Source organism: Mastomys coucha, unplaced genomic scaffold (genome assembly GCF_008632895.1).
Source record: "Mastomys coucha isolate ucsf_1 unplaced genomic scaffold, UCSF_Mcou_1 pScaffold13, whole genome shotgun sequence".
In the NCBI taxonomy this organism is placed as follows: domain Eukaryota; kingdom Metazoa; phylum Chordata; class Mammalia; order Rodentia; family Muridae; genus Mastomys; species Mastomys coucha.
In genome coordinates this window covers 75,886,555-75,901,239 of record NW_022196895.1, presented here as the reverse complement: position 1 = coordinate 75,901,239, position 14,685 = coordinate 75,886,555, and the positions used below count along the sequence as shown (strand labels likewise).

Genomic DNA, 14,685 nt, shown 5'->3' with positions numbered 1-14,685 from the left:
TATTTATTGCATATTTTTCCAGTTACATGTATATATGTGTATATAATTCTAGCTTTCTAGTTACATTTATATATGTATATATAAATCTGGAATGGCAGTCCTTCCAACATTACTGGTTTTGCTCAGGATTGCTTTGGTCTTTGCTGGTTTTAGTGAATTTTAGGATTCTTTTCCTATTTCTGTGAAGTATGTTGGCAGGTATTTTGACTGGGATTGCATTAAACCATTAAATCTAAGGTAGGACACAAAACAAACCATTTCACATTCAGAAGAAGATTTCCTTGCATCTTACCAGATTATCAAGTAATAAAACTTAAAATTGACAGCAAAAATTCTCTGTAAAGTACATAAATTTGCTCTCCTCTCCTGTCTGTCTGTCTGTCTGTCTGTCTGTCTCTCTCTCTCTCTCTCTCTCTCTCTCTCTCTCTCTCTCTCTCTCTCTCTCTCCCCTACTTTCCCTTCCCCATGGTGACTTCCTTGGACTTGGTTCTTGGGGCCAATAAACTCACCCACCCAAGTGCAGCATCCTTGAATGCAAGAGCTGGTTCTTTGAGAAGTTAAATAGACTCTTGGCCCAGCTTAACAAAGACATGGTCCAAATGAACTGGTTTAGGAAGAAAAGTCATTACAACATACACCAAAGACATTCAGAATATTGTAAGATAATACTTAAAAAACTTCTCCATTTCATTGGAAAAAGCTAAAAGAAATGGATGAATTTCTAGGTTCAGACTACCAAAGTCAAGCCAAGAAGAGATCAAAACACTAAACAGATCCAAACAAATGAGACTGAAATAGTACTAGAAAGCCTTCCAACTAAAAAAGCCCAGGGCCAGATGTATTCACAGCAGAGTCCTACCAGACTTTCAAAGAAACTAGATTTAATTCTTACTAATTAAAAAGGAAAGGAAGGGAACACTCCCAAGCTCATTCCACAAAGCCAGTATTACTCAAATTTCAAAAGCAGACAAAGACACGAACAAAATTACAGACAGATATCCATGATGCAAAAATCCTCAGTAAAATACAGTAAATGGAAAACTGGCTTATATCAAAAAGGTGATCCACTGTGAGTTGACTTTATTCCAAAAATGCAGGGATAGTTAAGCATACTGAAGTCACTAAATAAGTCATATAAATAGACTTAAAGAGAAAAGTCACATGGTCATCGCAATAGCTAAAGAAAAAGGCTTTGACAAACTCCAATGTGCTTTCATGATAAAAATCCCAGAAAGAAGAGAGCTAGAGGGAATGTACCTCAACATAATAAAAGCTATATAAGACAAACCCACAGCCAATATTATCATAAATCCAGAAGATACTGAAGCAGCCCCATTATCTGGAATGAGACAGGGCTGTCCATTATCCCTGCTGCCTTTCAATACAGTGCTCAAAAAACTAGCTGGAGCACTAGGGAAATTAGCAGGACACAGATGGGAAGTCATTACTCCTATGTACAGACGCTGTTCATAAGAGATCTGAAAGTTCTACCAGAAAGCTTCTAGAAATGATTTCAGCAAAGTAGCAGGATACAAAATCAACTTAGAAAAATATTTAGGAGTAGCCTTTCCATGCACTAACAAACATTGAGAAAGATCCTGAACACACTTCAGACACACTTCATTTCCAACACCTTCAAACACACATGGGCACACTTCATTTCCAACACCTTCAAACACACATGGGCACACTTCATTTCCAACACCTTCAAACACACACGGAAACACTTCATTTCCAGCACCTTCAAACACATGGGCACACTTCACTTTCCAATACCTTCAAACACATATGGAAACACTTCATTTCCAACACCTTCAAAGCACAGTAAAATATCTCGGAAGAAAGCTAACTAAGAAGGAAAGACCTCTACAAACATTTAAAAATTATAAAGAAAGATCAAAAAAGACACCCCATGTTCACAGGACAGTAGAACTAATGTGAAAATGATCATTCTATCAAATTAAATTTTAAAAAGCAACCACTCTACTAGTGATGTTCTTGAATATAGTGGGGACAATTCGTAAGCCAGTGTTCAGGACTATATACTCATCTTCACAAGAGAGCAGGTGAGGAGCAGTGATGAACACTTCCTGTCTATTTTAATAACTGAAGTTCTAGAAACTGAAAGTGCCAGTCAGATTTGCATCAGCAGCAGACCTTCATTGCTTAGTTGTATAGATGACTGTAGGTTTGTTTCATAGAAAACCAGAAATGCTAAACAGCCCTCCTAACTCTCATTGGCTGGAAGGTCAGCTCCCTGGAAGCATCTGTACTTTGGGTTCATGACATGTTGTGATGGTTTGAATGAGAATGGCCGGTTTGCTGGCTTATATGTTTGAAGTGTAGTACCTAGTTAGAGGAACTGTTTGAGAAGGACCAGAAGGACTTGTAGCGTCACTAGGAGTGGGTTGAGGTTTCAACCCCCCCCCCCTCATGCTAGCCCCAGTCTGTTTGCTGCCTGTAGATCAGGATGTGGTACTCTCAGCTACTGGCAGAATGCCATGCCAGTCTGCTTCCAGCCATGACCAGGGATTTAACCCTCTGAAACAGTCAGCCAGCCTCAATTACATGCTTTATTTTGCCTGCATCATGGTCTCTCTTCACGGCAATAGAACAGTAAGACAGATGCTTAGATCAAATAATGTGGCTTTGGTTCCCACCCAAGTGCCCATACCTCACACTACAGGATGTGAATGACTGTGAAACTCAACTTGAGAAAGTGTGATCAAGTGCTGGCATGCACCTGACATCTCCATTCCATCAGGCTGCTAGGCACCAACTGTGCAGAGCTTGAGTTTTTCTGGCTCTGAATTGGGAAGGTTGTAGTTCATGGTCACCATAAAGATAAATACTGTGGGGGAAAAAAAATCCCCAAACAACCTGGTGCTATTCCTTTCCCAGCATGTGTGTGCCTCCTCTGAGGATACGGGTGCTTGGAGGCAGCAGGATACGTGAGTGAACCCCGAGGACAGCGTTTTAGTAATGTTGGAATGATAGTGGTAGGGAAAACTGCAAACAAGGGTAAATGTAGGGTTGTGTAAGGACTCAGGAAAACTTACCGCAAAGACTTCAAAGGAATACTCTGAATTATCTATCAATGTGAGTGTAGGTCTATTTTTATCTGTAAAATAGTAATAAAAACACATAGGGAGTGTGCAAGGGTTAAGTGAAACAATTATGGCTCTGATACATGCCAGTCAATCCTTTCTGTGTGCTCACGTCATCTTGCCCCTGGCACGAAAACTCTCTTCCCCTATTCTAAACATAACTAAAGTGCATGTGGAGGTTTGGAATGAGAATGGTCCCTGTAGGCTCATATATTTGAATGCTTGGTCTTGGTCTTGGTTGGTGGAAAGGTTTGGGAAAGACTAGGAGGTGTGGCCTGTTGGTAGTGTGTCACTGGAGATGGCGTTGAGGCTTCAAAAGCCCCACCCCATTCCCAGTTAGCTCTCCTCACCAGCACAGAAGCCTTGCATATGTGAATCAGCCGTTTTATGTTCTCAGCTCTCTCCAGCACCATGTCTGCCTGCCTGCTGCCATGCTTCCTGCCATGATGGTCATGGACTAGCTCTGAAACTGAAGTCAAGCCCCCAGTTAAATGCTTTCTTTTATAAGTTACTTATCTCTTCACAGCAATAGAACGGTAACAGAGAGGTAGAAGTATATCAATAACACACGTTAACTCAAAAAACTTTTTTATTCTGATATATAAAACAAAAAATTTAATATATAATGACAGATTTTTTTGAAAGAAGAAATAAAATGGTAGGAGTAGAGTTCTGTTTAGAAAAATACTCTAAGGCATCTGCTAAACACATGTAATTCCTCACAGGCAACAGCTCACAATGGTCGGACCTCTTCACTTACATTATTATTATTATTTTTTAATAAACTGATATCCCAAGTGACAGTATAGCTGAGAACAAGTCTTGTAGGAACTGAGCATCAGTTTTTTTGGTTCTGTAATATTTGTTTTAGTAAAACACATTCCAGATCACTGCAGCAACACGGAAACAAAACAGTTGCTTTTAGTAATTTGGAAGCCATGAATCTGGGTGCCTGGATCCTCGCCTGGATCCTCACCGAGGCCCACGGAGCATCTTGCTCTCCTTGTGTTGAAGATACTCAGCACATAGCTGAGAGACAGGCACAGACCAAGGAAACAATCCTCATCCGAAGCCGCTTCTGTCCAGTAAACAGCTCCCCAGAGGGAAACACGATTCGAGTGGATGAATTCGGACAAAGCACGATGCTGAGATGCATTCTCCATCTGGCATTCATGAAGTTAGAACAGTTCTGCATCTCACCAGCAGGTGGCGCTAGTCCACAGGGCAGAGGCTGGGGCGCGCCTGGAAGACTGAAGCTGCTTTAAACCTTTATTTACATGAAGGATTCACTTGGTTAGTTTGTTCTCAATTAACTTGATATTCTTTCCCAACGCTGTTTGTGTCTTCCCTAACAGAAAGCACAATTCATATAAAATTTAATTGGGTCAGACATTGATAAACCTCTAAGAAGGTTAAAGAAAAGTGATGTGTCAAAACCATTAAGTTCCACGTGACTTGTTCTAGTTAAGATAATTCCTGCCATTGATCACTATTCTAGGAACAGGCATTGACATGCTCTAATCTTCTCCTATAAAAATAACTAGCTATTTCAAAAGCAAAAGTAACATGCACATTCACTCCACTGCTGCAGGCCTCGAGAGGTACGAGGCTCACCCACCCCACTGCCGCGGGCCTCGAGAGGTACGAGGCTCATTTCTACTGAAGACACCTTAACACCGCCCTGGTCAGCCAACCCAGAGAAAGCGCGGATGGAACAGGCGGTTTATAATCCCACACGTTACCACTGGCCTCACCTAGCCAGCAGAGTTGCTGGCTGCCTAAATCCACTTGAAGCCGACAGCAGTGACTGCCTGACTCTCATGGCTCGGGCAGCCCCACAGATGCAGAGCACCGTCATCCCGGCGGGTCTTGAGTATAGGCCAGAGGGCTTTCTGAGCTGGTTGGAAACTGTGGAAACAGACTCTGTGATGGAGCCCAGCCTTGGCTTCTATTTCCCTATCACAGCCACACTGGGTCAGTGGAACACTTAGGCATCACAAGATAGTTTTACATGAACTGGTTAAAAACATGAATTTTACTATTTTTAAAAAGTTATCTATAAAGCTTCATTTTAAAAACAAGTATTTAAAAAAATGTTAAAAATATTCTCTGCACTTTTGTGTTTTGTTTCACTCTGCACAGGTTCTGGACATGCACGGAGGCCTGGCCCAGGTAATTAGCAGTTGTGCATATTTTAAGTTCTGTGGAAAAATCCTATAAAAATAGTATTCTTGTTTAAAAGTTTAAATAAAGAATAAGGTTGTAGGAATGATGACGAAGAAAAGAAAAGATGAAGTACACAATGATTTTTCTTATTTTAAAATTGACATAAAAATGTAAAGCATCTCCCTTCGGAGTCACTGTGCATCTATCTAACCGTACTACATGCTATTTAATAGTTGCCGCCCGTGGGTCTTGGGAACACACGGTCCTGTCTGGGAGTCCAGCCTGCCCAAGGGGCTCGAGCCCTAGAGTGTAATGGCTGGCCCATGTTCCTCCACCCCTCCTTGGGGGAGGACCAGGCTGTGTCGGGGGTCTGGTTTCAGAGAGCTGAGAAATCTGTGGATGCTGCCATTGCTCTCCCTCCCAGAGCTATGCAGGCTCATGTCCCCTCTGTGCAGCCTGTGAGCAAGGCTGGTGCCATTGGCCCTTGAGAGGCTGCCCGGAGGTACAGCCTGTGTCTTAGGAATGTGTTGTGGTTCTAGAGCCCCTTCAATGACAATGTCGGCTTCCTCATCGCTGTCCATTTCCTCAGAATTCTGCAGGACGTGGGCCCCTGGCAGGCTGTGGTGACTGCTGGTGCTGTCTGTGGATTGGACAGAGCTGCCGGATGTGCGGCTGCTGCGGACCACATTGTTCCTTTGGTTGGCCGGCTTGACAGTGACAATGAGGTTGTGGCTGTTGGCTATCATCATGTCTGTGACTTGATCCAGGGTCTTTCCAGCGACCTCAATCCCATTCACCTCCAGGACCTCATCATTCACAGCCAGTAGCCCAGTGCTCTCTGCGAGGCCCCCGGGCACCATTCGAGAAATGAAGATACCCGGTACTTTTTCTAGCCCATGGGGCGTCACGCGCACACTGGTGCCATCTCGGATGTAGAAGCCCAGGGGCTTCTCACAACCATGTCTGTAGAGCCTCACTCTGCGATGTGTCTCAGGGAGGATGTCCACATCAATGATGGATGACACCGGGCGAAAGTCATGCGGCATGCTGATGTTGAGGTGCGGGCGCCGACGCAAGCCCTCATCCCTCAGGGTCACCAGCACCTTTTTCTTCCTTGACAGAGTGCCTGCTCCAAAGCTGTAGTGGTCTGCCTCTTCTGAAACAGTCCAGAGAGAGTAAAGTGAGAAGTGTATAACATACACAGGCACAAAAGAACACTAGTATCAAGAAGCCTGTGTCTGTTGTCCTCAGAATGCCAGTCTTCTGTTCCCTGCCTTGCACCTACCACCCTAAGTCTGAATCCTGGAAGAACTGCTGTATCTGGGACTTGATGTAGAGAAAACACTGGGGAGTTGGAGTTACCCACTTCCCAGAGGTATCACCAAATTGGCCCACAGGTAACGAGGCAAAAGGACTTAGAGGGTAGGAGGCAGACTGAAGAGCCTGCAATGAAGAAAAACAGCAAAAGAAAAAAGGGTTAAACATCTGAAGGCTGGAAAAAGAAAACATGGGTTCAGGCACAGCAGGGCCTGGCTGCAGGACGCCTCCACACATATCCGACCAAGTCTCTAGAGGAGCCCTGTTATCGTCTCATCCTCCAGCTGTTAGGTCAGAGGCCGAGCTCTGGCTCAGGCTAACCCCTAAGAAGGTGCTCTCTACTCTTTTCTGTGCAAGTACCTCAGGCTCAACGAGGAGCTTCTTAGGGAATCTGGGTTTTGTTTTGTTTCTTTTACTAATTTCTGGCCAGTGGCTGATGAGGTGTGACACAGCACCTTGCACCACCAGTAAGGTGACAGGCCACTGCAAGACCAGACGGGTTTGGATGAATTAGTAGGACGAGGATATGCTGCATAGCCTGGTCAACAGGGCAGCTTTAAGAAAGCGAAGGAGTGGACTGGTGTTTGGAAATGCTGAAGAGAGTGTCTTCTCGGTTTAGAAAAACATACATTTTTTTTTTATATATATTAAGCCTTTTATTTTTGACATGTGAGGCTAAATAAGAGAGCACACCTGGACTCTGATCACAGGCCTCAATCCCCACGACTCTGATCACAGGCCTCAATCCCCGTGACTTGCCTTCCAGAATACAGAAGTGTCTATGTTCTGCACACTGGTCCTGTGGCATCTGCACCTCGTGGTGGCCTCTTCTGCATGGACTTGGGTAGTACAATGCCTTCCTTTGCCAACAAAAACCCAACTGGAAAACTGTTTGTCTTTCGAACCCCCGTGTTCACGGGCTGACCATTCCTTAGACCCATGCCATTACAAGCCGTGCCCCCCAGTGGTCTTTCAACAGCCTTGATGCTTATATTGGCCTCCTACACTTGCCTGACTGTAAAAGACAAAAGGATGATGGAATAAAAAGAACCAGGTCTCAGGCAGGGATGGCTGGGTAAGAGAAACGAGTAAGAGACCAAATTGGAAACAGCCTGGGAAGACGGTGCTCTCAACAACTAGGGAAACTTCGTCTCTCATCTTGGAAGAAGGCTAGTGAGAAAGTCCAAAAGCTTGTCATGGAGAAGAAACTCGAGGCTGAGAGGGCTAGTGCTAGGTTGCAAAGCCCAGTAATGAGAAGTCCCACTGTGGCTAAGACCTTTCTCAGGTAGATCAGGTAGTGTTCTGACAGCTACATGCAAGAAGCAGCACTTGCCTGCTCAGTTCAGGGAAGGAAAGGCTGCTGCTAAGGCCACATACTAGTTGGCAACAAGAATGGTGGCACCTTCATGCTTAAGCCTCAAAAGAACTTCCATCACTCTCTGTAGAGTCATGCCTGAAGCTAGACACATGACTGGCTCTGCAGTTAACACATGGGATCACTGTGCTCGGCCTCCTCCCGGGAAACCCTGATACATTCGCTGAGCCAGAACCTGGGGTAGGTTTCTGGCAGCAGCTAAGCAATGGTTTGCAGTGTGAGTCAACCCTATGCCTCAGCTCAGTTCCCCTGCATAGAACACACTAGAAGCCTATCACAAGTCCTACAAACACCAGATCACCTGATACCACACAGTTATCTATGAAGCAGCAGCAGCTATGGAAGCCAGGAGGATGAGACCTGGGATGTGGGAGAGAGGTGGGAACGTGCAGTGCAGGGTGCGTGGAACGCTGGAGACTTGCAAATGTTGCGAGATGTAAAGCGGGCCCTCAGCCCCACAGCCCCACAGCCCCACGCGGCCAGGTTTTGCTGTAACACAGGGAAGTGATCAGGAACCTGTGTTCTAAATTCTTACCAAGAAGTTAGATGGATATGTCTTATCTGTCTTTTAAAAAATTATCTGTTAAAGGTGGGATTTTTGGCTCTCCTGAGAAGTGGGGCCTGGGGCACAATGTGTCCATTCTTATGTTACAGACCCTGCAATTGTAGGCAGTAAGACTCAACAAGCTAGGTTGCCTAACTTGCCTTTCATGGTGTTGGCTAGCCCCAAGTGCCTAGCCCTTGTTTCTTTGGCCCTGACTCATGTTTGTTTAACCATGCGTCAGGAGGTGTCTCAGCAGAGCTAAAGGCTCTGGCAAGGCAGCTTTTCCCATTAGTGTCCCTCATGTTGACCTACAGAACCCTCTCACTTTTCAGCATAAGACACTAGTCCACAGAAACAGCGAGAGGGAACAAGTGGGACCTTGGAAACTTACGGGGCCATGCTCCACTGCAGGTCCTCTGTTCCCAAGACTGTGATGCCATGTGTGAGATGTGTGTGCCAAATGCATGTGAAGGGCTGAGGCCAGGGCAAAGTTCTGAACATAGCATCTGATGAGGTCATATACATCCAGAGTGGTATGGCTCTAGATCACACATCTCAAGGCAGAAGCTGAGAGCTGGTGCTACCCAAGCAGCCCAGGGAAGAGGCTCTTCCAAGGGTGGAGCGGGTGCCCCTATGGCTCCCTGAGGCCAGTCTGTGGATGGCGGCTTGTCCCTGATGCTCCCATGCTGCTGCTTGTGGGAAATGTGACTACAGAGGACGTGTGCCCCAGCAGAGCGATCGAGGGCTCATGGAGCAGTGCTCTCCCTGTTGTAGTCCCTTTTCCTGGGTGACCAGGTTTGTAGACCAGCTAACGAGGCCCTGCGCTCTAGTTCTAGTCTAGTGCTAGTGAGTGAGGTGGGGCTGTGCTCCAGCTTATAACTTCATCCTGAGAACCATGGACTTGGAAAGTCAGAGACTATGTCTATCTCTGACATATAGCTATGTAAAGAAAGGGCATGCTGGCTTCTAGACAGGAAATAAGGATGAATTGTTCTGGGGGGCAGGCAGATGCCACATGGGATGAAAGAGTACTTTCTCAACTCTCGGGAAATGGGTCCACAGGAGACCAACCTGGGCTGTCTTTCCCCACAGCCAGGTGAGCTGCAGCCATAGACTTGCATGCAGGAATTCCAGACAGTAATGTGTTTCGATCTCTTGTTAAGTATAAACCATCACACACGGATTTTGTTTCTAAAAAAAAAAAAAAAAATCCCAAACTCTCCTAAAAACAAAAATTGTTCTAAAGAATGCCCCATTCCTAAAATTCCAACCTTGGTTTTTGAAATAAATTCCATTTAAAAGAGCAAAATTGTCACAGCTTCTTCAAGCAATATACTAAACCATTTTCTAAGAGCGAACAATGAAAAGAATTTCAGTTTTTGAGCTGAATATATCTCGTCTTGTTTTCCCTCATATTTCCTTCCTTCCTTCTTTCCTTCCTTCCTTCCTTCCTTCCTCCCTTCCTCCCTTCTTTCCTTCCTTCTTTTCCCTTCCCTTCCCTTCCCTTCCCTTCCCTTCCCTTCCCTCCCTCCCCCCTTCTTCCTAACTTCTGTTTCAAGATGTCCAATAAGGGGACAGGGAAGAAAATGGAAGTTTAACCCTGTAAAACTCTGGTGAAAACAGGTCTTTAAAAAGATTTTAAAAGAGATGTTTTGTTTCAGACAATCTCTTACAGCATATATGTATTTGGCATGGTTAACCTGTGCCTAAGCCTGAGCCAGCCTTCTCTTGGTGAGGACTCTGCCTGCTGCAGAGCACTGTGGGGCTGTGCTCCTGGACCAGGCCTGTTGACCGGACTTTGGCAAAGGACAAGAATGTGGAGATGCCCCATCCTGTGTGCCAGTTCCTTCTAGGAATGCAGGTGTTTGCTTCTGGGACTGGGCAAATCCACAGCTTGGTATGGAGCTGGGTCCGCTGAGCATAGAGACCTCTTTTAAGTTTCCATTAGGTGTTTTGGATGGAGACTGGAGCAGGCATCAAAGTCTACTTCACACTACTGCTGTGTATCATGGCTACAGACAGAAACCTCAAGAGAAGGTGACTCACCAGTGCCATGTCTAACATCAGATGGTGGTGAGGTCCCAGCTCTGGCAATGAGCCACCCACAACCTGCACTAAGAAGCCCAGTTAGCCAGCCTTTGGCAGCCTGTGGCAGCGTGGCCGCCCCAGGCAGCATTCTTCTCCGCGAGCAGCTGCTGAGGGTTACACTGCCTTTTGGCTCACAAGGAGACTCACCTGACCACTTCAGCCTCCACTGCCCTGGGACTCTTGGCTTCATCAGACAGAAAAATGTCTGGAATCACCAATCATCCTGTCCCAGGCCCTGGAGCGCCTGCATGCTGGAACAGGATGTTTCTAAGCCATGGGGAGCTTCGGGCCAGGGCCCAGGCTCTGGAGCTGCTGTCCTGGTCTCACCATGGTGAGCAGGACCATCTGCTCCATGACCTCTGCTCTCAGCAGAGGTCCATGCTCACAGGGTCACGTACATCTGGGATGCTTTCCAATGCTTCTTTGCTGTGGACAGTCGCACCCCTGGTATTCCCATTCCCAGAGAAAACATAAATAGAACAGTTTCGCATCGTCCATCAGGAGCAACAGGCAGTCCAGGCAGGTACACTGTGATCTCTACCCATCCTGGGGACCTTCCCTCTGAACGGTGCATGACATCAGTTCTGCCCTTTGTTTCTTCTGCTAAGTCTCCCAGAGAACAGCAGTGTGAACATGTGTCTGCATGTCCACAGGACTGGGAATACCAGCAATCCACACTGAAGAACAAGCAAGGAAGGGGCTTTGTGTCCTTTATATGAGCTCTGAGCACAGATGACTCTCAAGATGACCTTGCAGGTGGGACAGAGTGACAGTTATGACATGGCCTGCACACGATGAGTATGTGTGAGCATGCTTATGGATGCCCAGCACAAAACGGACTGATGGAGGCTGTTGCCCTGTGATGGCACTATAAACAGAACTGTCTGACTGTCACTTTAACCAGGAGGCACCAAAGAAGCAGGTGTGGTGATATCTTGGGGAAGAGGGTGAGGAAGCCTGCCTCACCTGTCCTGCCTAATGCTCCTGGCCATGTTCCTGGGCCTATAAGGCATTCAGGATAGCCCTTGCTTGGAAGGGCCTGCATCTCCCACACCTGCGTGTCCTAGTGGCTGCTGTTTTAGATGACATAATTAATTTTATGTTATAACCTTTGAGGCAGGCTCTTACTATGGCTGGCCTTGAACTCATAGAAGTTCATCTGTCTCTGCCTGAGTGCTATGATTAAAGGTATGTCCCACCAACATGCTCACCACTGTTTTTTCTAAGTGATGCACATGCAGAGCCACATTATAACACTTGCTTCATCACAATATGGGATAAAGGCACTGATGTATGTTGGTATTTCTCTGTGTGTGTGTCTCCCACATAGTAGGTGCTTTTTCATTAAATGTTTAAATTGGGAATATTTCTTCAGTAAATATTCCATTTTGAATTACTTTTAATGGCCAGATAGGATTCCAATGTTTGGGATTCCATGAATTTTTTTTGACCCACCCTGTTGTCAGACACTTAGTTAAATTTCAGTTTGCTCTAACAGATGATGAAGCAGGTAGCTCGGTCTGTGCACATCACTGAGTTCGTCCTGAAGGTGAGCCCCTGCCAAAGCCCCTCTGTGACTGGTACAAACAGCCCATCTCAGCTACTGGACGGTGTGCTGGGCCCTACATGTCCTGAGTCAACCACAAGAACAAGTTCAAGGAGACACCATCGATGGTAGTGTCAGTCTGTAATCACCATCAACCTGGTGTGTGCTTGTAGTGTAGCGAGTGGCCTGATGCTCATGAGAAGAGGGCTGAGAGCTCAACAGGCAATGATTTTGAAAAATGTAAAGAAAGGAAAGCAGAAAGACAGGGCATGCTTTTTGTTCTCTCAAGGACATCAGAATGATGGGCTACTTGCAAGACTAGAGTTGCTTGGCCGGCATGCCTACACATGCGCCTCCCCACCCCCAGCCTCAGCTTGTCTGTGGGCAGCCTGAGACCAGCCGGCTTCTCTACCCACAGAACTCAAAGGCAGACATGGGAACACCTGGAGGAGCCACGCCACTGCACACAAGACAAGCTGGCACAGGATCTGATTTCTAACAACAAAAAGAGACATCAATATTTTTAATGCCTGTCACAAAAGTTGAAAAGTCAAATGTGCTATGTATTAAGAAGGAATCCCTGGACTCCCCGGTAGTTTTATTTCCCTACAGCTTCATCTTGAAGCCTTAAAACTTATTTCCTTCTTCTACTTTTGATTCAACCTCTAACCTCTAGGGCACTCCAAATGATATATGTGCAGAAAAGTGCACTATGGAATTCCCTTGTATGGGCAGCCTCGAACACCAGCAATGGGGCAGGGCTCATGAACACCAGCATACAGATTCTGCAATTTCAGGGCTGCACGCAGGTATCATACTCAAGCCAAGGGCTGCTTTCACCTGTGCTCCAGGATGAGGAAGAAACAATGACATAGGCTGGGGGTTAGGGTGTCTGCTGTCCTTAATGTGCTAGATAGACATCCACCTACAGCTCCGCCGAACTCTGCCATCAAGCTCAGGGCTTCTGGGAAGACACGAGGGCTCCATGTTTAACAGTGTATCTTATGAGGCTCCTTTCCCAGGGCTGTCTCTAGTCAAACAGCCTGCTGTGTACTGTGGCTCACACCTGAAATGCTAGCCACTGAGGGGCTGAGACAAAAGATTAGGAATCTGCGGCTAGCCTGAGCTACACAGAGGAACCCTGCCTTAAAAAACTAAACAAACACAGACACAAAAGTCAGTCAATGCCAGGGCAGACTAGGAGGGAATGGCGGCTTCATGAGCACCTTCTAGTTGAGCGCTAGTGGCTCACAGGCTGCAAATGCTGGACCTGCTGACTCGGCACCTCGGGTGCCACTCATCCTGACAACCGCTCATCTTGACAACTGCTCATTCGAGGATCCTCTCTCTACAGAAGTCTGTCCTGCTCTGATTAGGTACTGGGGCTTCTCCTGAAGCTGGGTGGTTTTTCCCAGCACTCTGAGAACAGGAGGTCATACTCAGGGCACGTGTATTTCAATCCTCCCGTCTTCTTGGAGAGGAGGCTCGACCGTGCTGCGCACTGTGTGATACTAAGCACCAGAAGGCAGGCTATGGCAAGGAAGGTGTCCCCTGCCCCAGTGTCACAGCAGATGTGCTGACAGGTTCCGTAGAGTCCCTGATGATGCCACAGCAGAGGACACTAACCCATTAGAGTCAGGATTGGAACCTGCTAGTTAACCAGGAATTAACTGGTGCATTCTGACAAGGCAGGCAGGATCTCACTACTCTGGAGGCTGTGTGCACGGGTGTGTGAGGTCAGGTGCCCCTGTGGTATGGTTCTCTAGTAGTGGCTCTTCTTTGAACTCTTGGGGCAACCACTGTCTCCCTGTGAGAGAGGTGTGGCCGTCCTAAGCTGTGCTGTCCCAGGGTAGGAAGGCTTTTCCTCATAGTGTTTAGTTAGCCTCTGCTTCTTAGATGACAAAATCTGTTTTTATTACAGAGGTAACTTCCGTGTCACTGTGTCTGTGGTCACTTCTTCTTTTTCCATCCCCTATAAGTGCATGGGCAACCCTCAGGTGAGCAGGGAACACAAGGGTCTAAGACACACCCACCTGCTCTCTGCTAAGCAGCACAGGGAATACAGAAATAAGAATGTGCGTTTACTCCACAAGGGGAGGTCAGCAGAGAAGGACGAGGCAAGCACATGGCGTCTACAAAGTCACCAAGACTCCATTTTTAACTCCAACATAGGTTGTCCCAAAGCAAAAAGGCATGAGATTTCAGGAGGCTGAGAGCAGAACATGTGTAAAAGGTGCTTTCTTTCAGCAACAGCCACAAAGGACTTAGTTTCTACCTAAGTAGTGCTTTCTATAGCTGTAAAGGATTTAACATTTTTTTTTTCTATGCAAAGAAAGGAACTAAAGCTTTCTTTAGTGCTCTCTCCTCTGTATAGCAGGTCAGTTTGTGCCCTTGCTTGGAAATGCTTCACCAACTGCTGCCTCCCCAGGATGAAGCAAGAATGGTCAGTCCTGTCCGGATGTAAGAGGAGAGATGGGTTTTAGCTCCTTTGTCAAAGATTAAGTGACCATAGGTGCGTGGGTTCAATTCTGGGTCTTCAATT

At 46.4% G+C, this 14,685-nt stretch overlaps 1 protein-coding gene across 1 annotated transcript in view; it reads right to left on the bottom strand.

Annotated features, from left to right (window-relative positions):
- Positions 1 to 3,683: 3,683 nt before the first annotated feature.
- Pard6g (par-6 family cell polarity regulator gamma) overlaps positions 3,684 to 14,685 on the bottom strand; it is a 74,011-nt gene continuing 63,009 nt past the window's right edge. The window contains exon 3 of the mRNA XM_031366114.1: positions 3,684 to 6,429. Coding sequence (XP_031221974.1) covers positions 5,576 to 6,429 — 854 coding nt within the window. The 3' untranslated portion in view covers positions 3,684 to 5,575. The remainder of the gene's footprint in view (positions 6,430 to 14,685) is intronic.